A 25,118-nucleotide genomic window follows, 5' to 3' on the forward strand; every position below is an offset into this window, starting at 1 on the left:
CACTGACTACTGTTGTTTTGTCATTTTTACAGGTTTGTCACTACATTGTTCATTGAGCATTGTGAATTGTTCCATCCAGTGAACAGGAACTCTGTGATCCATTTCCTGTACATCAAAGCATCCTTTTTGCTTTTATCAAGAAGATGCTACCTTTGAGGATGTGAATGGTAATTCAGGAATATATTATAGTCCAATATCCAAAAATAGCTGAGTATGTCAAACGAATAGTGATGATATTGTAGAAGATTTTCTAATTGACTTAATTATAATGAGAATGGATATTTCAAAAAATTCTGCCCCCAGTGTGAACAATGTCTTAATTTTAAAAGGGATAAAGAAGTCCAAATGCCATTGACAGTTGATGGAACTAGAGTCCAAAAGACACAGCTGACTGCTGAAAATGTGACATAGATGTCTAAGGTATGTTATTATTTATTTATTTATTTTTTTCACCCACAGATAAATGTGAGAAACACAAGGTTTTCAGGATGATGGACTGACACAATCCAACAGTATATAGAGAGTATGATCATGGAACATGTTCCATGCTGCTTTTTTGACATACGGGTTCAATTTGTTTTCAAGGCAAATCTGGATTTTCCTTCAGCTGTCAGAAAGCAGAAATAATTTCAGATCAAGCACTGCATTAAAAACAAAACAACCCCCCAAACAACAAAACAATCTCAAGTGGTGGATAATAGAAAATTAAAGAAGAAGAGAGAAGGAGCCAAAAAAAATATAAAAAAAGGTGTATAAAATGAAAGTTATTTTACAAAGACACAGAAAAGTTTAGTGGAACATTAATTTAGGAAAATATGAAAGCATGTGTTTGAAGAATTTGAGTGACAAACCCCAAGTAAATTACTTCTAAGTAGGGAGGGAAAGAAGGATGTACATATATTTTAATATATATGTATGTATTATGACCACACGCCCCCCCATAAAAGCTTAAAAGAGTTGAAAAAAGAAAAGACTGGAATCATACATCTTGCAGGCCTTTCCAAAGAAGTCTTTAACAACTCAATTCAAATGATTGCTAAACAAGTTGACACATCTTCAGCTTTGAATATTATCTCATGACACATTGCTTTTCTATTCTGTAATTTTCAAAAATGTTATATACCACTGCTCTTAAACTCCTAATTTGCTTTTTGTACTGCATCACACATGCTGCCGTTGTGGTTTGTTGTATGCAGTTTATCAACCTTCCTTTCAAACAATGTGGCAAACTCAGATTTCTGAGTGTCCCATGCCAGCAGTACCACTTTACTTCTGTAGAAATGATGGGACCTGGCAAGTAGGCAAGAACCATTAAGAAAACTGTGGAATATATCACAATTAAGATGCCAGCAATAAGATGCCCCAATCATATGAATGTGTGTTCAAACAGTAATTTTTGAAAGACAGATACTAATGGCTAACAGGAATTATGTCGGCCGTAGTGGTCCCGTTTTCTTGTTTTGCTATTGTGGTACGCCCCATTTAGAGATTATCATCTTGCTATTATTTTCTGAGATAGTTTGACCTTGATACAAAGAGAGTAATTTCAAAGTAACTACCTTTTATGAGACATATTAGATTCTTAAATCCTGTGCTGGACTTTACCAGCTGCAAAACGAAGAAAAATCTCTTGGGTCATCTCAACCACAAAAAGTGCCCAGAGACTGGGAAAACTAATGAGAATCCAGCAGCTTGGGAATGAATGTTTTCTAATAGAAATTACTTCATTTTAAGAGATAACACAGAAGTTGTGAAAAAATGAGAAAGATAAATTCAAAAATGCATGGGAACCACAAATTCATACAACATATTGGCAGTTGGATGGAATAACTGTCCCTAGCTCTTATCTTTCAGTGTCCTTTCATGCTGTTCCTGGTGCTTTAGTTTGGAGAAAATTAAATACCAGATTTTCGAGATGTTGAAACTATTGAGCCAGTTCTTTTTCTGCCTTATCACCTATTTATAACACTATAATCTGTAGGAGAGTCTGCTTACAAATTTTAGTAGCAGAAATCTTTCCACAGACATATAAAAGACCACAGAGCAAAAGATTAAATCAGCTTAGTATAGCAAGACTCTAACACATCCTTGTAGGTAAGCAAATGAACATTCCCCTGGCTTTTAATGCAGACAGTAAACAAAGTTGATTCCAGTAAATATACCAGCCATTTCTTTCAATTTTGGGTATCTAAAGATGTACTCTAGTGTTCCTTGACAGAGGCTGTCTGAGAAGCTGAGCATAAAATGAACCTGTTGCAGAAAAATGCCCCTTTGTACACCTGACCTGCTACTTTTTCCAACTTTACTCATGTCTAACAAAATTACAGTGACTGGTTTTTAATTGTCTTTGCTAGCAGAACTGAAGCCAATACTCCAGTTTCCACCTAAGCATGGTAGAGCCTTAGTGTTATCTCTGGTGACCTGTTTGAGGCTGTGGTGGCATGCCAATATTTTCTTTGTAGCAGCTCCAGACCTGGCTATCCTTACCTGCCTGGGCTTTCTGCGGCATAAGGGATTTGTTCTGCCCCATGCTGAGTAGCTTGTCTAGCTCTACTGCAGCACCTTCCCAGCTTGTACCTTTCCCAAGTGTGCTAAAACTTTGCTGACTTTAGTCTCCCATTTGCTAAAGTTTCCTGCTGGACTAGGCTATGTGTCTCCTCGGTGGTCTGCTTACTTGTGTTCCTGAGTGTTTATTTTTTAAACTATTTTTTCTTTCTTACCACCATGAGCATTCTTCCCAGCAGCCCTAGGGGAGAACCCTTCCTAGATGTGGCTGCAGGTGGCCTGAGCTTGGCCATGGGATAAGGTTGGGCAGCCCTCAGTTGTGCTTATGCTCTTCAGGGATGGGACATCATTGAGGATGGTTTCCTCAATGAGTTAAAACACTCCCTGCAGGCACAGGAAGCCTTGTGGGACTGCATTGGAAGACTCTGAGGGAGTCAAGGGAGCCAGACTTGATGTGGTCTAGTCTGTCTTCCAAGTAGGGCTGAAATTAGGCGGGCCCAGCTACTTCACTCAATTTCTTCTGGCAAGTGAAGCTGATTGTGCCAATGTCAGCTGTGCAGAAGATGGGTAGATGAAGACATAACCCTATTTCTGACTTTGCATTCATGGCAGTAAAGGTGCACTATGCTATTTTGTATAAGGGAAGCTCTGTGTAGAGAGAACATAAATATGCTGAGTGATTCTTCCATTTTTAAATACTTATTTCTAGGCTTGTGAAAACTGTAAGGAAAACTTATTATTCCTAATTATGTACAGGGTACTGGAAATGCAGGAAGTTAACAAAAGAAGGAAGAGAGGCAGTCCTTTTTAGAGACTTCAGACTTGTGATGAAATTGGTGAGTATGTGACTACCAAGTGGGATTATTCTTTGTCAAAGCGTTCAGCAGTGCAAGCAATGATCCCATGTGCAGCACAGGAGGGTTAACTGGCTGACTTCAGTATACAGCTGTACATTATGCCCCCCCGCTCCCTTTTTTCAGCAAGGAAATTAGGTCCCTGTGGAAAAAATAGGCCCTATCTCAAGTTCAGAAACTTATTTTCCTGAAGGGCAAGAGTAGAAGAGTTAACTTCCAGGCTTTTCGTTATTACATTTTATGGACCAGACCTACCTCAGCCTTAAGAGACATGATCCCGAATACAGGGAAAATAGATTGTTAGGAGTATTATCCAAATAAATATCTTTAAATATTTCTTTTTAATGGCTAAAATAAACTACTAGAAATCATAGAATCATGGAGTGGTTTGATTTGGAAGGGACTTTAAAGATCATCTAATTCCAACCCTCCTGCCATGGGCAGGGATACCTCCCACTAGATGAGGCTGCTCAGAGCCCCATCCAGCCTGGCATTGAACACTTCCAGGGATCCACAGCTTCTCTGGGCAACCTATTCCAGTGCCTCGCCACCCTCTGAGTGAATAATTTCTTCCTTAAATATAATACATGGCGATATTTTACTGGTTTTAACTATGCTGCTATCATTTCAACTGTAAACATCTATTTGCATGTGCTCTTAATTCAAAATGTCAAATAAATAAATAGTGGTTGTGTAAATTGGAATGAATTCACAGACTGTTTATTCTGGCAGATAATTCAGGTAATATTTTAATCCTCACAGAGGTGGAAAAGGAGGGGTAGAAAGGAAACGAATATTCCAGTGTTGTCACAAATTTGAGTGGATTTAAAAAATATATATATATATATCTGGGTGGGATTCTGTTGAGAAGCAAGGAGCATGAAGCATGTCATGTGAGCTTGACCAAGCTTCAGATCCTTTACCGGTTACAGTTCTGCAGCTAGTCATGACCCATTATTTAATTGGACTTTTAACATTTTCTCAGTATTGATCTTGCATTTGTCTTGTTCATGTTAATCTCATGGATATTTCCCTTGCTCTTCTGAGATCATGATGGTATTTGATCCATATCCTATTTGTAACCTCATTTTGCATTTTCAAAAATCTGAAATCTGCTTTGCTGCTGTGGTCTGGCAGAGATCTATTGGTCATTAGTTAATAACTTAAGGACATGTCTTCTCAGGTCTCTCCTGGAACAAATAGAGTGGAATTGTGAGGAGTGTTTTTACATAGGCTGTTTTAGGTTGGAATTTCATTTAAGAGTTTTTGTAGTATTTTTAGTAATACTCATTACCTTGTTAAACACTGTGTCTAAATATTATTAACAGAGATGGAAATCAAAAATGTATGTGTAAGGTTATATTACCTTATCTCATTCTTATTTCTTTTAACTGAATATACCTATTTTTCTCAGCCTTTCACCAAGGGCTTTTCTCAAAATACTTAGTCTTTTTTTTCTTTTTCTTTTTCATTTTTTTTTTTTCATTTTTTCCCCTGCCTGTTAAATGTGAAGTCCCAAACACATGCTTAAATCTGATTATAGCAGAATATCTGCACTTCTTTGGAAGCCGTAATGAACACCCCCACAAAACAACAGCATACAGTATCTTGTTCTGTGGATGCGCACACAGGTAGCTCTTTTCTAGCCTATTTTTACCTGTGTCTTCTGCCTTTCTGCAAAATCCCTGCAATTTTGAAGAATTCTTCAGAACTTGATATATTAAGTTCTGGCAACTGAAAAGAATCACTGTTCCATTTTAATAAATACTGTATTGTCATGCATTTGCTATCTGATTTATCCAGTGATTCATCAGTTTAGCTTTCAATATACATAATACTGATATGATTTAGTAGATCATATATTTGATTCAAAAGATGTATTAGATTTGGTAGGTCCTGACTTCAATTCAGCATAGGATGACTTCATCTGTCTTATGAGGATATATGTGATTTCCAAAAGGAATGTATATTTTTGAAAAATCCTTCACTGAAAAGGGAAAAAAATAATTTATTGCAAGGGATAAAACATTCATTTCAGGAATCTGAATATAGAAATTACCCGCATTTATATTAGAATTTCATAGCAAAGCAATATATTGTGCGTGTCTTCACATTTCATCTACTGAAAGTATTATTTTGATCATGATCACTGTACGTACTGTTGAGTTCTGAACTGAAAAGCACTTTACTCTGTAGAATAGGAAAATCAATTTAGCATAAGGTGATCTCATTAAATTCTATTTATCCAAGATTACAACAATTTAGAAGAAGATTGAGAGTGAAAGTAATTGTTCTTTTATTAATCTGAGTAGCTTGTTAGAAGAAAAGTACTGATTAGAAAGCTGTGACTGCTTGACTTCTAGCTCAAATCTTCCAGCACTTATACCAGAAGGTTCTAATTTCAGTGATGTGTTCTGATGATGTCATAAGAAACTGCAGCCATGCCTCACTGCAGTCACAGCAACAAGATGGAGTGACAGGTTAACGTGATCTCTTAGTATATTTCAGAATTAATTTCTATGGAAATGTTAATATTTTTAAATGTTATGCATTTGGGCTCTCTTTGTCAACTAGTGATTTAAAATCTGAAGCTTAAACATTCAGTGGCATCTGACAATTTTTGTCTCCACTCTGGTGAATCAAACAATATATCTACTGAAGTGAGGTTATTCATTAAACGTATTGATCTGGTAAAAACTAAAACCTACTAGTAGACTCACATAAAATTCAGCTGCTTGTTTGTGTGTGTGCATGCTTGTGTGTCTTTATGCATTAATTAACCAAATATTTTCTTATATTGAGGGGGAAAATGATGGACAGAGGGGTCAAGAATAACAGGAAGCTGCTGGTTTGTGTGAGCCAAAATATACAAGGATCTTTGCAACTGAGCAACCCCATGATTTTTGTGTCCCAGATCCCATACCACCTGGGATTGCAGTCAGTCCCTGGTACAGACCAGTAAGACTGGTAAAATGGAATATTAGTTTAGAGGTATCTTTCTTTTTTTTTTTTTTGAGATCTCAGTATAAAAACTGTACTGCTGTCTTGCAGATAGATTTATAATTTTGTATGTAAGAAGCCATTACTAGAAAAGTTCCTTTTTGCTATATAATATGATGTCAGTTTTATGAGGCTGTATGAAAGATAACTGACTGTCAGATGTACTATCTATTGTGCTTTTTAAAGTTTTTGCTGCCAGATAGTACTTTAGTGTAGATCAAGGATGAGATTCCAGTGTTGATAGTCCATTGGACAGTGGGTCCAGTCCTCAGATGTAGCATAAAACCTGCAAAGAGGCTCCAAGAAAAGAAATCTTGATATATTTTAACTAGTTTTTAGTTTTTCAAACTTGTGACATTTGGCTTTGAGAGGTCGAGTGAAAACATTTTATTAAGTGAAATTGTTTCTGTATAAATCTAAATGAAAAGTTTTCAATAGTTAAAACCTGACTAGATGAGCAGGAAAAAAAAATATTTCTAATTCCTTCTCTCCTTTCTAGAATTAGACTGAGTTTTTTGTGCTGCATCAGTTTTACTTTCACAGAAACGGTCTTGAAAGAGGTAGTCTTTCTGATTTCTTAAGCATCTTTTATTGTAGTTACTGTTTTTATTTTATTTTATTTTTTGATACAAGGTGTGAAAGAAGTGAAGAGTTGAGCTGAACTTGCAGAAAAGAGATTTATGGCCTTAGTTGGGTACTTGAGTGTAGTTGACATCAGAACAATGATGTCTTTAAATGGTGTAGGACTAAAGGAAGAGCTAAGCAAGCAATGTATGTTGCTTCAGAATGAGTCAATATCTATTGTGACTTCATAGAGACATCTAGAGACATCTTGATTTCCAGAAAATTGGTCCTAAAAGGAAATGTGATGCTTCACTTTGCATGGTAGGACAGATTCTGTAGTGCCTGGTAGAATGGTTACTGAAGGCACCCTAGTGAGCAAAAAGAGCGAGACTGGCAGAGTATCCTTAACACATTGTTTGGCAACCAGATTAGAAGTTATCCAAATGTCCCTGGCTGTGAAGAGCAAGCAGTTTATAGTTAATAATTCCTATCTCCTTTAACAAAATGCTTAGCAGGATCCCCTGCCTGGAAGTTTAAAGTAGCTAGCTGACTGTCATTCTGAGGAATTTCTCTACCATTAAGATACTCTATACTAACTTCTGACACAGTCCACACAGTGGTGAAAGTAGTATGTCTTTTACATCTTTTAAATATTTGTTAGCAAGATCTGTAAATCTAAAGCTCATACTTCCTGAAAGTTTCATTTGTTGAAGTATTTAGATAAACAGAGAGATTCACTTAAAAAAAAAAAAAAAAAAAAAAGAGCAAAACTGCAGTATCTCAATACTGGGGCTCTGGAGGGAAGATTATTCTGCATCTTTGAGTATTGAAACGCCCAGTGTTGCAAGGTTCTGAGGTTCTGATGGGGCACGTTGCTTCTGAAAAACTAAAATTTAGGTCTTTTTTGTCATGTTTTGAATTTAGCGTTTCTTTATGAAGGACTACTCTGTATATCCTTATGATGTGGATATAAACCTTGTGTGCATTGTTGAAGAGAAACTGTGCCCATCTTTGGATATTAATGATTTTCATTACCACAGTCCAACCTTAAGAAAGCTTCAGAAGTTTTGTTTTGAAAAGTGAAACTGCAGGTGCTCAGAGCTTTTACTAAAATCTCCCATGGCTTTATTTTTTGCTTCAAAGTACCTTTGTTTTGCCTCTTTTCGCTGTTCTTAGACATATCTCTACTAATTTGTTATTGTATTATTCCCATGCTGGACTTTCCCTGGTTATATGCCCTGTTGCTAACACCTTTCTACTATGGATCTACCTTTCTATTATGGACCTGTCTGTGGTGGGATACCTGTTCATTTGTGATGCTTTGCTGTGGTACTGCTTGTTATCTTATATTTTCCTTTCAATAGGTTTATGTATCTTCAGATTTACCAAAAAGCACTCGACCACAAAACAGAGACAAAACAAATCAAATCAAATCAAAACAAAACAAAACAAAAAACAAACAAACAAAACAACAACAACAAAAAACCAGTGCTTCATGTTTACCTCCTGGTACTTGTTTTGAACAGTTTTTTATGCTATGGTGACTTAGGGACTGATGATTGTAGATAACTGTGCTGCAGCACTTGGAAATTAACAGAAAAGTAAAGTAGATTCATTCAATTGTGGAAATAACAGGAGGAACACAGAGGTTCCTAAATCTCCAGGCATAGGTAAGGAAAAGGTGACAGATTTTAAAGGAAGGGAGCTAGCCTAAAAGTAAATCATTAGAGAGCAGAAAAAGGATAGCATCCTCAGGAATGTTCCTCCTACTGACAATTCAGCACTTAACTCTGTTTTACTAGCTATGTTATCAATTCTATCCACAGAAGGAGAAAGTATTAGTTATTCCTTTGGAAGTTTTAGCTCTCTTTCTAGACGTCAATGTATTTCTTTGCTCATTGCTAGTCATATCCCATAAATGACGACAAGCTTTTGGCAATGAAAGAGAAACGTACCTTACCTCTTAATTTTTATTTTTGGAAAGAAGCCACTTGATCTAGCTGACCTGCACAGTATTTAATGTTCACCAGCATTTTTTTTTTGACATGCAGTATTTTTGTGCTGCTTTTCTCTCTCCAGCAAGGCCCAGAGATTTGGAGCTGACCCTATAGTTTCCTATTTTTTTCTTAGCCTTTAATATTTGCAGTTATGAGTCAACCTGATACTTTTATTTATTTATTTTTTTTTTCCAAGTGACTGCTTGCTAGAGCTAATACCATTTTGGGATTGATTTGCAGCTTTGCAGAGTATAGCATTACAATGACGTCATTGTATTTTTCTGCAATGACCAGTTTTCTCCTCTGCTGCACCTTGTATAAAACAAACAAACAAACAAAAAAATAAGCACAAATGTCTTGGAAGAACAGCTAAGATAAACTTTATTTAAAAGCATTATGTTCTTAAATGCTAGATCAACAAAGTTTTTAATAAAATAAACTGTAGGAAGTTGATTTTATATAAACAAAACTCTTGGGGGGAAAAAAGTTTTCTCACAAAGAATTTTTCTCACAAAGACTCCTGTCACATTTAGGTCTATTTCTTTGCATTGTTGCATTTTCTGTACTACTAAATAAAATTAAGACTGGGATCTGTTTCTGGTTCTTGATGTTATAAATGGCTAAGTCCCAAAATAGGATTATAATCAAAGTTTACAATTTATTAAAGGAATAGAGGTAAGCAAACAGCGCTGGGTGTGCCGAGAGTCTGCTCCACCACAAGGCACACCAGTTACACCAAGTAGCTGATTTTTATGCTTCTAGGCTATATTCATTACTACTTCTAGAAAAAACAGGGTTATTATAATTAGTTCCCAGAATCCAAACCCTCCTACTGGAGCATGCGTATCAGTCTCTCTGGGGGTCTTTGGGGTCTCTCGTGGTGAAGGCTCATAGTCTTCCTCACAGGCTTTTTTTCTTGTCCTTCTCCTTTGTCCATCTTGGCTGTATGTCAGAGACTTGTGCGGTGTCCCCTCCAAGCTTTGTCTTTCAGTCGTCCTTCAGCTTTCCCCTTCTCCTTAATCTCTTGGCCAGATATCAGAGACTTGCATAGTGTCCCATGCAATAGTCATAATAGTTAGCAGTTATTCTGAAATCCCCCAGATATCAGAGACTTCAAGGAAAAGCCTACAAATATATTTCCCTTCAAGCTCTCTATTGACAAGAATTGTTAAAACATTTCTCACATTGAGGTCAAACAGCACAAACTTGCCACATCCATTTTTCTGAGCACTTGGCTCTAGTTTACTCTGAGCCCATGTTTATGCTGTCAAAGAAAAGAGAGACAGTCCAGCTCAAGTACTGGCCTCCTGCTGTCTGTGGTTTGTACCAGCAGCTTTCTCCAGGAGAAATCAGCATCTCTTGGCCTCAAAGCTGGATCTTGGTCCTGGACCACCACTTATTTATACGTAAGCACAGAGGCTTTTACAGATGTTCCCCTGACTCCAAAATGAGTGTTAAGCATTCACCTAGAAGAAATGCCAAGTCTGGAAAAGGAATTCCAGAAAGTCCATCCTGTAGTCCTCTGTTGAGAGCTACCTTACTAGCAGTCCTGTGTTAAGAAAAACTTTTCAGTCTCATCTGTCTGTAACACAATCTTAACAACGAGTGGTAATTAGTAATTGAATTGTTTGCCTCCCAAGTGTTTCAGGTCATATAGTTTCTGAGCAGCCTTTAATTTTTATTTTCTATTTCCTTTTTTTTTTTTTTTTTTAATAAACCCATAAGAAAAACACAGCTGAGAAAGACCCGTGGGAGGTTTTCTGAAGCAGTGTTATTCAACCTCCAATCAGCTGATCTGTGGTAGTCCATAAAGCTTCTTAAAGTAATCCAGAGAGTGACTTCCAAATCCGAAAACCCTTGCACATATGAGCCAGTGAAATACAAACACCTTTATTGGAAAACAAAACAAAACATCATAATGTTCCATTAGAGAGCACGTTAGGAAGCAATTACATTTATTTACCTAAATACCTTTTCTTATAATAATTTTTCCACCCAAAGACAGGATCAACTGTAGCTCCACTGTCCTGTACGTGCTTGCCAAACATCCATCAATGGTGCTCAGCAGGTTCCTGTAACAATCTATTCCAGTTCTTTCTATCGATAACATTGCTTTTCCTCATAATTAACATATATCTGTACTGGTATATTTTTTATACTATGTAACTATGTATAAAAGCTTTTTGATTTTCCCATTCAATTGTTATAATAATTGTCCCTGTGATGCTCTGGTATCTTTGTTTGTGTGTACAAAAAAGCTATTTTCCATAAACAGAAGTAGAGGGAGAAAGGTGAATTACACGACAGTGTCCCTGAAAGTCTGCTTTTGCTTTCATCCTAGATGTTGTGTACCTTCCCACCAGCTAACTTCCAAACATATTGTGAGAAGCAACATCTTTAATGACAGCACTCCAAGGTTATTCCTTGCTGTTTAATAACCAGTAGGGAGCACAGTTAGAGTGAGTTTAATCTGGGTTAGAAATAACAGTTTGGAGGTAAAAAGTGTGTGGTGAATTTATAAGCAATTGCAGATACATTTTTCAGAGGCATCCTAGAAAAATAATGCCCTGCTTACTGCATCTGCTCATACTAAAATTCTCCCTTGACTGAGTGCAGCTACTTCAACATTGTCATTTTCAAGAATCAGATCTGGAATTCCAGGGTCATTTTGATGGAGAATTATTTTCAACTATTAGAATTAAGAGATTTCTCACTGAGTCTCCTGCTGCTCAACTAGTCATTGTTTCAAAAACAAGAAGTTATCCTGCAGTGATGGTATCAAACTTTTTGCTTCCTACGGTGCATTCAAAGGTCAGCTGCATGGAGAATACAGAAGTCTGTCTGACAGAATACAAAGAAAACTGCAACCTTATAAATCACCACAAAAGAGTTATCTCTGATGTCTTAAGAAAATGGGATTACTTTTTTGCTCAGATATGAGGATAAGGGAACAGATTATATTTCTGGACATCTTTGAGAAAAGAGAGTAAAGGTGCTGCAGAATTTACAGTCACATAAAGTAGTGTTGGTTTTGGCTGGAACTGCCAAGTGTGACAGGTTGAACTTTTTCTGCATGCCCCTTCATATTTAGAAAAATTATTTTCACCTGTGCTGTAATTCTAAGATTATTTTTGAGAAAAAGAACCCATAAAGCTTCACATTCTGGAATAAGAATGTTAACGACAGCGTATTTTCAAATACAGTAGTTCATATTTAGGAGGAAAATGCTTCTGTCATACAACTAAATATCCTATCATTTTCCCTCTGATCCTTTGCCTCTCTCCACTTCTTACAATTTATCTATCATGGAATCTACTGTCAAGAAGATATTATTATTTTTTACTTAATTGCATATCTTCATATATTTTTCCCAGCATAAATTATTAACCACATTACTATTTTTTGCAATAAGCAAAAATGTATTTTACAAAATAAAATCAGCATTATCTCAAATATGTTCCTGCAACTTAGCATTTCATATTGCTCACTGTTACAGAGAATCTTTTAAAAACATCACATGGAATACTTCAGACTTTATTATAAACAATATTTAAACCTTTAAAAATGAGGATGTTGAAAGCCTAAGAAATTAAAAGTATTTCTAGGTGATTAAACAGTGTGTACAGAAAATTAAATGCTTTGTCCTTTATTATGAGTGTCCTTGGAATTGCTAGATGCAGTTTGAAGAAGTATGAACACATACATATGAATATTCATTTTAATTTCTGATGCCCTCTTAGCCTTTTGAATCTTCCTTCTGCATGGTCACCCTATAAAATGCATTTTCAAAGAAGCCAGGAAATGATGGATCGTCTGCCCCTCAGTAGCAGATGAGGATTCATTTAGGATTTATACCTGTCTAGATGTTCTACCATTCCTCTCTGATGCATCTTACTTTTTCTGTTGCAGTGGGATTCAGGAATGCCTGAATTCTTAGCTTCAGAGAATTCAAAGCTGGAAGGAACGGTTAAAATACTCTAGACTGCCTTCCTTCATAACATGGCTGAGGAATTCTTGTATTTCATTTTTATTCTACTTGTTGGGTTTTGCCACACCTCTCTGTGTCTAATTAAAAAGACAGTATTTGATATCATCTTAAAATGTAGTCATATGCAAACTGTGATTTGTTGCACAAAACTTATTCAGTTATTGCAGACAATTTTATTCCCCACAGTAAATAGGGAAATGAAAAGTTGATAGTGGAAACACAAAGTTTACTATTTGAACCTTTGTTTATTGGGAGCAACACAGTAAGTGCTCTTGGTTTACAAGCAAGTAATTCAATTTTTAATGATTTCTTTAGAGATATTGTCTGTATTTGCTGAGAAGGTTCTTAAAGAATTCTCCTTTCAACTTTTCTTGGATTTTCCTTTATTTCTAATGGTGTGGTAGTTTTAAACAGACAACCCAACAAGCAAAAACACAAACACCCCAAAACAAAATAAATAAACTACCAAAAACCACAACAACACCCCAAAGCCTTCCCTCTAAACCTCATTCGATATCTTTATACACTGTTTCATACTCTTTTCAAATCTGAATTTATCTTACTCCTTATTTGACTGGCTAATCCAGATTCCTTTGTCCCTCATTTTTGACAGACTGGTGAAAGAAAATACATTCTTCACAGTGTTTTCAGCTGGTGACTAACATATTTTTTCATACCTAGTCTGAACATGAGTGGTGATTGGTGATAAGGCAATAACTTTGTTAAGTCTGTTATTTGTTTCCCCAGTTTCTTTGGAATTAATGTCACCAATCCCTTTCAACCGAGAGAAATGATACCTTTTATAGAGAATATTGTGTATGTAACATCTATGTATATGACCTCTGTATATGTAGCATGTACGTACTTCTCTAAGCAGCTGAGATTTTCTCACGTTTTAAGGCTTTCAGCTGGTTTACTCCAGCTTCTCTCAATATGAAAAAATCACTTTCTAGTGTTCTGTTGGTTAAACTAAAAATATTGACCTTCTCTGGCCTTAAGGTAGATTTTTCAAGTGTCTAATGATCCTTTAATTCACTTCTGAATCCTTTTAGTTTTTTTGCTATGTTTTTAAAAATGGAAATGTCAGGCTGAAAAGAGTGATCTAGAATTGGTGGCATCAGTATGAATATGGAAATAATGCAAGGCAGCTACTTCTTTCTAATATTCCTTTAATTTTTAGAGGATCAATTCAGTTCATTTATCATCAGCTTTGTACTGGAAGTTGACAGTTTCTTACCCACCTGAAGTTTTAGAATCACTTTTCTCATTTGACATCCTATAAATGTGACCTGCATTCCCTGTTCCTAGATTTATGACTTTGCATTTGTTTTTATTAAAATTTATCTTGTTCAAATGAAGCCACCTAACCAATTGAATCAGATCATTCTATAGAACATTTGCCTTATTACTTGCCAGTCCACCAGTTTTTGCGTGCTCTGCAAGTTTTGCTGGCAATCACTTTGTATTTTTTTCCAGATCATTGAAATTTGATCTGAGGATTGGTACTGGGGACTTAAGACATAGATACTGGCTAACCCATATTATAAATGCTGTAATTAGATAGACATTTCTCATTTATAGCAGAAGACAAGTGTATAATATATTTACAACATTTATAACTAATTATTTTTTTAAAGAAACTTTAATAATCTGTATATGATTTAAGTTATTGTATTTAAACTATCCACCCCTCACCCCAAGAATGTGACAGATATGTGGAAAAAAGCCAAGCGCCTTAAAGTCATGTAAGTCTATCAACCAATTTCTTTCTTCCATGAAAAACTCTAAAGTTTGCAGCAATAGTGCTCAAGGTACAATCCTCCATTTCCATAAAATCAATTAAACTTTTGGGGAAGATAAGAAAGCCACATTTCACAATCCTTTTTTTCTTAAATGAAGGATACAAGCTCCGAAAAGTTATTTATATTTTAAAATAGCAATTCGTTCTAAGCTTGCAGGAGATCACTGCATTTCGATGTCCTCCTGGATCATGAAGAATGAAATCTGAAGCTAGAAAATGTTGTCAGTGTTTTGGTTATGACACCGGTGGCACTTCTCTCCTTGATCTGTTCCTATTGAAGGAGCTCCAAAACAGAGAAAGCTGATTTAAATCAGAGCTGCTATAGTCCTTTTTCCCTCCCATTGCAGAGCTGCTATCAATATCAATGTTGATCTGCATATTTAATAAGCATACTTGTGGACTTAAACTGGCTCAAAACTATGAGGATGGTGATGTAGGATACGTGTCCAGCTCAGCTGTGCAGGAGTGTGAGAACATGGGCTGAATTGAGGTCAGCATCAGAATAAACTGGGTTTAGAAGCCTGCATAAATTTTCTTAGGTCTCTGTTTTGTAAATTCTGAAGTAATGTGATTTTCCAGTTCTTACATTAGACCCTGGTTAATCTCAAAAACAGATGGAGAAGACCTAGTTTTGTTTTGCACTTGCAACTTTTTCTTTCAAGCAACTTTTGCTTTCAGTAATCTTTGGTGGCTAATACAATGACTGGTTCCTGTTCTTTAGACTCAGAAAATACAGGAAGTTACATTCCCTGAACCATTTAATATCTACTGATTTAAAGTCTTGTTAGTTTGCTGGCTGCACTGATTCTTCTTTGTAAACAGAAGTTTGTAAATCAGCCAGACCTGGGAAAAAAGAATTTTGCAGTTAATTAGAAAAGTAATGTTTCATAAAGCTCCTCAACTGTTTACCTAGAAGGAGGTTTACCCTTGCCTACTTATTTTTTTTTTTTCCTTCTCCTTAAAGCCTGCCAGTTAACTGAAGTAACATTCATATAGTAAACTTATTGACCAGGTTACATATAATATTACAAAATTATAGGGGAGCATCTTGTTTGTATGTACAAAATTGTTTCTTTCTAATTGTTTGCCTTTTATTACCTGAAAAACTGCTGAAGGGCTTCCGCAATATATAGGGATAATTACACTTTCTTGTTAGAACTAGTGATTGGGATATTCATCACTCATCTGACGTTTTCTGAATATAAATGGCTAGTGCTCACAAAATAGTTCAAATGTATAAGCAGCTGGAAGGAGAATAGATAAGTCATTCTGTATCACACTGCACATTAATATGGAGGAGCTGTTTTGATAATTCATTTTTTATTTGTAATTAACAAAGCTATGCTACTTGAATAAACATAAAACAAATTATTACGCAGAGAGGTGTGATATATCACTTGGCCATTTACAATATGAAATGATGTGCATTCACAGAGAATTCTTTCTGCAGGGAAATGATTTGAAATTAAGTATACAACATGGTTTTCCATAGGTATATATACACTATAAGAAGTGTTTCAATTTGATTAAGCAGTTTATAGATGCTGTGGGCCCAAAATTGTATGTCTGTACACAATACTTCAAGCTGTAACACATAGGCAAATGTCCCATCAGTAATTTCCAGTGCTCCATCTCTTTAGAAATCTATATTCATTGGCACTGCAAACAAAGGCATTTACTTCATTTCTGTTCTTGCAGCTGCACCACGAGTCACCTCTAGTCAGCTTCCTATCTCAATACTTTCCTGAAATTTCTTTCAGCTAGCCAAATCTTGGAGTTGCTCGCAATGTCTTCCACTTTTTTCTCCTTTATTTTCTTTATGCCCTTCACACTGCTAATGCAGTCTTCTCTTTGAAAATAATATCTTTTGTAGTGTTTGGTGAAACTTTCTTGCAATTTTCTGTGCACTTCTTTACTTAATTCCACAACTCTTTCAGCACATTGTCTTTTTGTACTGCAAGATTGCTGGGGACTTTGTCAATCCCTGAAGAGCTTTTCCTCTGCACTGCATTCTCTGCCATTTCTATATTGTTGACTTATTTTTGACCCATCCCCTGCAACAACTGATGCTGTTTTTCATCACCTGAATGCATCTCCCTCCAGAACATCTCTATTGCCCGTCATACTCTTTCAATCCTTTTACTGTCTCTCTGACTAAATTACATTGTTTCCATTCATTATCTTTTCTGTGTGCTATATTTGAGTTTCTTCCACAGCTTTACTTTTGTTGTATATACTTTTACCTCTATTTACCTCATCAATACTCTCTAAGCCTCTAATAAAAACAGATTTGACAAGCACTATTTTTTGTGCCTCTCCAATGGCTGACAAGATCATATCCTTGTTGAGTCAAACTATTCAGGAAACTGCTGCTTTTTGCATCAAAATCTGGTATAAAATTATTTTTTTCATGAAAATAATTAATTCAAAATGTTTAGGGAAGAGGCAGTTGAAGATAGCTGCGCTTTCTTCCTTTTCCCTCATTTAATGTTGCTTGTCTTTGATTGTAAGTGCTTTGAATTTGGGATTGCATCTGTACACAAGTTTGGAAAGTGACTAGCCCAGGATGCAGATAATTTTTAGAATGGATTCTTTTGAGTTATGAAGAACAAAACCCGTCATCATTGCACAATATTTAAAATATTACTTCTTACTGTGTTTGGTACATACAGCCAAATAATTGCTAGCTGTCTTCTCCAAACAGTTCATTGTGATGGTGATTTTTATTAAATACTTGAAAACTCATGTGATTTCTCCAATTTAGAATCCAAATAGGCATCATTAAGCCAACAAGCTCTGAAAGTGTAAATATCACCCAGCACCTCTAACTTAATAAGCAGAAGACAATTCAGATTTTGAACATTGATAGTTTTCTCATCTGGGAACTGGAGAAAGGAAAGGATGTGGCCCCCAGAAGATTTCAAAATCTTGAAGTCAACAGATGAATGAAAAGTCTCCCTTATAGCATCTTGAGTGAAGTGTTGGTGGGGGAAGAAGCCACAAGCTTTGAAAAACCTACCAAAAAAACAGATTAAGGATAAACGTCTTGGGGAAGGTTTTGGATGATACAAATTATGGTAGAACAGATGAAAATTTACCACTTTTCCATCACCTTTGACTATTAAGTAAGTATTAACTTATATTCACATGGAAAGGGGCAGCCCAGGTATATCTTGAACATATCAATCTACTTTATTTATGCAGTGAAAAGATGTGTTAAACTTTCTTGTAGTAGCTTGGAGAAGCATGCACCACCATACAGAGCAATACAAACATGGCTTTTGTTGGGTGCAATGAGGGCTAGCAGCTCCCAAAGAAAGGGAGCTGGGGGCTTGCTCTGGGCCCACCAGCTAGTCTCATCCCTTCACCACTGCACCCTTCACCACAGTCCCCAGGGGCAGTCAGGGCCAGCCTGGGATGGCAGGACCATGTGTATGGGGTACACCCGAAGATGCTCCAGAAAGCCCACCTGTGTGTTGGTGTCGGGTCTGGATCTGTGGGTCTGTAGTGGGCCACATGCCTGAGAGGGAGTCTTCCCCCAGGGCTGGGCCTCAGGCTTATAAGGTACTATGGCAGTGGCAGAAGCACATGTATCATCTGCTGAGTGCCCAGGAGGAAAGGGAGAATTTTGGTGTCATTCATTTCAAATCTAGAAATTCTGGGACACTGACTGCATTGATACATTTCTTTTTGAAGAAAATAAATGTGTTCTCTGTTCTACAAAACCTCTCTCCGTTATTTTTTTTCCTGCTCATATACTGCCATTCTTCGGTCTGGTCCTGTGCTGTCTGTGCCAAAGGAACAGTCCTTTGCAGCCCTTTTGTACTGTTCCAATAGGAACTGGCTTGGTTGCAGAAGACCTTTAGGATGTTTTCACCTAGTGCTAGAGTAGTTCAGGCAAGGTGAATGTACCCCTTCTTTGTTAGGGTGGTGTTATAGTCTGTGGCAAAATGAGGCTCAGAATTTAGATGGAAGAGGAACTTTCCAAAATATTGTAATTGCTACTGACATTCACCTTTGCTGTAATTCACCTATGAATGTGTGTTTAAAATGAAAGTCTATTAAGCTTTTCTTCATTAATTTTACCTACATGAGCATTACAAAATGCACTAATATAGTGATCCTTGTTAGAACAGAGACCTGAACTGTGTTCTCTAGATAAGACAGGGATTGCTTTACTTCATATCTGTAAGCTACCAACCGTGTTGTGGATGGGGTAGAATACTAAATAGCAGTAACTTGTTAAAAATATAATTACAAGTATTTGACTACATTCATCCATGGCATAATGGGGCAGCCGTATTATTAGGCTGTCCTTAGGAAATTGAATTACTCTGATGATAATAAATGGAAATGACTGTTATTTAAATGGAAGACTATTTGTATAAAATAGGCCAATGGTAAGTGACCAGCTGTTAAGTAGGTGTGAAATCTAACCTCATAGTTCTGGGTCAAGGATGGATGGGTTCTTGCCAAAGATTTTCATATTACAGCGCTTAACCTGTATATAAGGATTCTAAAGTCAGAAGAGGTTTGAAGATCTGAAAACTGCAGCTCAACTTATAATTTTCCTCTTTCATATTTTTTATTTAAGAACAAATTAATGATTTTTATTGAACAAAATTAAAAATTTCTCTTAAATGGAATTAAAACATAAGAAGTTAGTTCATATAGCTTCACTTCTGAAGGGAAATATTGTCAACTTGTGGCATTCCAGAGATAAATTTTCATAATTTTATATCAGAGGCTTAGAGATGATTTAGTGTGAAATAAATAATTTAAAATTATCAGCGTCTTAATAATATATATTTACTTCATCAACAGAAATGCAATGGGTCCATGTCTTCCCAGAAACTTTCCGTGCCTTATTGCAGCTGGGGCTCAACTCAGACTCCTGTGAGTGCTTCTTGTATTTTGGAAAATGCCAACCCGTGACAATGAAGTGTTTGGAATTGAAAGACCAAAAAGAAATTTTCAGCAAGATTCTTGGCTAGAAGAAAAGTTCTACAAGGCACTTGAAACACCACTTACTGTAATGTACAACCGTGCATTTCCTGACAAAGCTGTCAAACGTTATAAGGCTTATATCTACCTGTCTCCACAGTACACTGTAGAGCAAGAAGGTGAGAAGTCTTTCCTTTCACATGTAATTTTTAAAACAGGAGGAAATTCAGCACTTCACTGTTTGCCCACTGTTGCTTCTTTTGGCATGATTCCACATTTTTATGAGATTTAACATAGGTATTTTTCTATGTTAGTTAAGAGATGTATGCAGATGGTGAGCTTCTTTATAATCTTCTCAAAGTGTGAGCATAGTATAAACTGGTTTATAAGTAATATACATTAGAAAAAGTGCATAGTGGAAAAAATCTTGAGAAGACCTCAATTGTGAAGAGGATTTTTTTGTTTCTCACCAAAACAAAGAAAAACCAAAACTTTCTGCAGAAAGCAGGTGATTTAGAGATAAAATATTATAACAGCCAGTTTCTGTCCAAATAGTATATTTTCAGCCAATATTTTTATATGCATTTTCTCATATTTTTATATATATTTCTGTTGAATATGACGATATAGAATATGAATATTCTATTGAAGAAGAAAACCCCTATAATAAAGGGAATGTGTAGAAATATTTCCAGCATTTTCAGATCTAGCCAGCTGATAAGTTTAAAAAGTGCCACTGGTTCTACTTGAGCTAAAACAAAACTCATATAGGGCTATAAAGGGCTGTTCTGAAGGAGAGTATCTGTACATCTGATTTTTCCTTTTACGTAGAGCAAATGTTCAAGCTATTCACCATTGAGGAAACTGTTTGCTTTTTGGCAAAAATGCCTTCAAGTTTTACTCCTTTGGTCTTGACAAGTATTCATTTAGAGATAAAAGAGATGAAACCACTAAATACTGCAAGATATAAACCAAATCCAGCTTCCTGTCATCTGTAACCTTTAGACTTTTATCTGTGTTCTGTACAGGTGGCCTAAGTTCCACAATACAATGCAATCTGGCAAGTTCTCAGGGAAAAACAAAATCTCCTTTGCATCTTGATAAAAATGTTGAGAAAGTCTACCTGGCAGTGCTGAAGCCCTAAAGACTGTTTTTACATTCAGATTTGTTATTTACTGCTTTTTTTTTGTTTTTTCTTCTTTTTTTTTTTTTTTCTTTTTCTTCTTTTTTTTTGTTTGTTTGTATGTTTCTGTCAAGGTAGAATGTATCTACCTTTGGCAGATTACACTTCGAGTGCTCTGAATCAAACAGTTTCTCCATAAATATCTGTCTAGATATTTAGATAGATAACTGAAACTAAATTTATTTACTTAAATTTGGATATTTAAACATTTTAGAGTCAAACCACAACTAATAAGGAAAAGTGGAAGAGACTGCTATATGTAGGTGAATATGTCAGTGAATGCTTTGTAAAAAGGTGACATGGTGGCATGTACTGACTCATTTCATTGGCTTAAGTGGAAGTCCAGCAAAGAGATTTTGGTGAATACCTGCTATTGTATTGAATTGTACGTGGTTAACTAGTTCTCTTGAGGCATGAGAGGAAATAAGAGTGTTTCTGCAGAGAGAAAAGGTGGTCTAGGGCAGAGTTGTTTCTAAAAGAAGAATCTCTGAACAACAAAGAAAGGGAAGAAAGTCGTCTGAAATTTCTATGTTCATGAACACATACTTCCAGTTTTGATACCCTGTTCCTTGACTTAGTAACACAAACATAGCTTAAATTATCTCCTTTACTGTGTGTCTTTTTGTATTGGTAGAACTGCAGAATGGACAGTATCAGCTCTTCTCTGCCTCAGTTAGAATTCTGTTTCTCTAGTAGATAAGGGGCCAGCCAGCTGAGAGGTTTCAGTCTCACCCCTGAAGAGTGCCTTATGAAACCATGAATTGCCAAAGTGAGAAGAGTTATTGGATTGCATCTCTTTCAATATTTTGTTAATTTGGGAGCCTTTTTTTTCTGGAATACAAGGACAGGATAGAAACAAACAGGATAGCGTGACCATAACTGTATTAGCACACTGTGGTAACCTTTCATGTGCAGCATGAAAACCCTGTTTACACATGTAGGGATAGTCTTGAACTGCTACTGAAGTGAACTCACTAAAGGTTCAGGGACTTCTAGTATAAGACATCCTGAGTGTATTTGCTCGCCTAAGTGACTATTTCAGAAGTTTTGGTGCACTTATTTATCAGAAAAGGGATGGCACAGGATGTGTGAGTAGTCCCATTTTCTTTGCTCTGTTTATAAAACTGCCCAAATTCCATTAAATGAACTTTTCCCTTAAATAACCGGTCTCATAACTTACAGTAACCTTCAGTACTCACCTTTTTTATATACTTGTGAAATTGGATCTGCTGAGCCTTCCATGATATAATCAGAAATATATAATGCATTAGCATTGTACTTGTTTAACTGCATAAGTACAGGCAAGCAGAATTATTCATTTCAAATCTTGGTATCTGCAGTCTTTCAGAGTACTCTCCTCCCCATTAAGTATTTCTAAAGACACTGTTGTTTTTTCCTAAATGTAAGTGGCAGAGAAAACTGTCCCAGGCATGTAATTTCAGTAGTATCTTCTTCCCTTATGACTCATAACTGCTGAAATCAACACAACTTGGGATCTGCTCAGGAACTTCAGTACCTCTTTAATGTTTTCAAATAGTAACATCTGTGCATGTTTATGACTTCATGCTTTGCCTTAGAGTTAGTCTTAGCCAATGTTTCTGGCTGTTAAATGGTCGTACTTTTCGAAAGTAAGGTCCCTGTGCATTGTAAGTAAGAGAGTTATCATTATTGAATATTTCTTTGAGCAGAACAGCAGAAATGCTGCAAAATCAGGCCAACTTTTGTCAAAACCTTGCAGATTTGTTTAGAACTTGCACCATGTATTCTGAGGTAACTTTTTTTTTCTTTTTTTTTTTTTTTTTTTCTTCCCCCCTTTCTTCCTTCATTTAGAGACGTTAATGACTCTGGTTTTGAACACCTCTGGGTCTTGCAGACCCACCTATTTCAGCCTGCCATCCACCAGAGTGGCTGGCTGAGGGTAGAAGAGAGAGGTGAAGAAAAGGGTTGGCTTGAAATTAGGTAATGAGAAAGAGATAGCGGATTCAGTGAATGATAGTGACCTAAAATACTCCTCGTTTAGGAGGTGGCTGGGAGGGAATCTCTGCCAGAGGAAGCCTGCAACCATTCTTGCTTGTTTTTATACAACTGTATATTAGTACAGAGGCAATATAAAATAAATATATTAAAAGACAATTACACATAGTCTTGATGGAACTTTTGTCATCGCCTGCCACTGTATCCTGTGCATTAGTATCAGCATGGTTGATCTTTCAACAAACAATACAATGAAGAAGTTTTCAGACAGGAAAACTGCAGACATGAATCTGCAGTCTGGCAGGACTGCTGTTTTTGGTATTCTAGACAAAGGGCAATTATACTGCATCGGTTTCTGGAATCCTATCAAGGTAATTATCTGTGTCTGACTGTACTCCATCACTATCTTGCTCTAAATCTTTATATAGTGTATTCAAAGTTTTGTGGCATCTAGGTATAGCAAATAAATGAGCTATCTTTCAAAGCTCAAAGTGCTAATAAAACTGTGAAGTATGAAATGAAAGTGCCAAAACGTGAGAAAGATGTTGCAAACTTGCATGCAAAGAGGAAAGACTATATCAGCTGGAAAGGCCATTAGATTAACACTAATATTAAGTCTTATAAAAGATGTGTACCTGGCATTCAGAACAGTAGCATTGCATGCTAGGCAAGTTGAAAGATGTGCTGTAAACCTTTTCTGTGTACTTGATGATACATAAAGAAATCTTGAAAGCTTTATGCCAAAGAGAGAATTTTTCTGCTTGGTTTCTACATTTGAAATTCATATTTTCCATGGAAAATTCTCTGTTGATTGAGGAGCTAATGATATGTTAATAATCAGAAGATCAAAGAGACGGAACGCTGTACAACTCAGAAAAGGTGGGGTTTAGGGTCATTCCAAGACAAACACTACAGTGTTTGTAAAAATGCATAAACTTATTGAACACAAAACTAGGGAAATACAGAGAACTCCAGAAATATGGAGCCAACCTAAGTCCCCCTGTGGATTATGTGAATTTACTTACAGCATTGAAAGTGAAAAATATGTTATACCTGTCTGAAATCAATGTATACACATTGTAAATGCAAAAAAATGATCTATGAAATCAAAATGATATATTAAGAAGTACAAAATATCAGGGGGAACTTATAATTCTAACTAGGTACACATCAAGATACCAGCACTGTTCCTGGGGGTTTGGCACTCCACCTACTGGAGATTCATCATTTGGTGGTAATTTTTTTCTGTCTGATACTTCAGCGTGGGAAGACTGCATGGGCATGTTGCCGGGCTAACAGGAGCGAGCTGTTACTGGGTGGAAATTGCATGTGCTGCATTGCATCTGCTGCAATGAATTGAGAGGAGCTCACAGGATCTGTTGGAGTTGACTGATTTCTGGACTAGTCTGATTTTTTCTGCCTATATTTTCTATTTTCAAATTACAGCTCATGCTTGTCGTATTCCAATTTGCTTTTCTGGAATTAAGGGACCTAATTTGTTTCTTTCACACTTTTGTATCTCTCTGAAAAGTATGGATGTTTGCAAGAGAGAGACTTAAATAATGATCAGTTTGCCAGTGTGTTGAACCGGTCTGGTGGGGCTTGGAAGAATGAACATTCTCAGTTCTACTTTGCCCGTAATGCACTGTGTTGTGATTACATGGGTACTAAAAGGAACAGTTTCCAAATTCCTCTGCTTTTAAGAGAACAGAGTACAAAATGGAAAGCAGCACACACACACACACACACACACACAAATAATTAAAAAAGAAACAGAGTATGTTAATTTGGGGAAGTAAATACTGAGGGAACAATTTTACTTTTTTAAGGAAAACTTGTGGAGGGAGAGGACACATGAGGGAAAAAGAAACGGTACTTATATAGAGTATGTATTTGAAGTCTATTGAAAGCTATTGCTATCTTTGGCTCTTCTAAAACAATTGCTCTATGTGTACATTTCTAAAAAGATCTTTTTTAAAGCAATTTTTGTGCTTAAAAATGTTTTAGTTTTCACCGTGGTTGTGAATATAAAACAGAGATGTGTGGAGTGTGTGGTCCACTTGCATAATTGTTTGGAGTCCAAAATTAATTGCAGAGCGACATTGGAGAGAACGTCTGTTTGCAGTATGTGCATATGTTTGTAGTTTCCCTGAGAAACTTCTCATACTCTTCTTTACTGAAAATAAAAACAAAAACAATAACAAAAACGTAATGACTTGGTGTCTCTCTTGGGTTTCTTGGGCTAGCTGTGCTTATACATATACAAATTAATATATTCTAACTCTTTTTTAATATTACTTCCCTTTTT

The 25,118-nt window shown here is 36.2% G+C and overlaps 1 protein-coding gene across 1 annotated transcript in view; it reads left to right on the top strand.

The window, feature by feature from the left end:
* Positions 1-25,118, top strand: part of IQCM (IQ motif containing M) — a gene marked incomplete at both ends in the record, with an annotated part of 168,709 nt that overhangs the window by 45,915 nt on the left and 97,676 nt on the right. Inside the window, 2 exon segments of the mRNA XM_082758635.1 lie at positions 19,534-19,640; positions 19,642-19,832. Of these exon segments, the coding sequence (XP_082614761.1) occupies positions 19,534-19,640; positions 19,642-19,832 (298 nt within the window).

This window comes from Aythya marila, assembly GCF_965140915.1.
Source record: "Aythya marila genome assembly, chromosome: 4".
Taxonomy (NCBI): Eukaryota; Metazoa; Chordata; class Aves; order Anseriformes; family Anatidae; genus Aythya; species Aythya marila.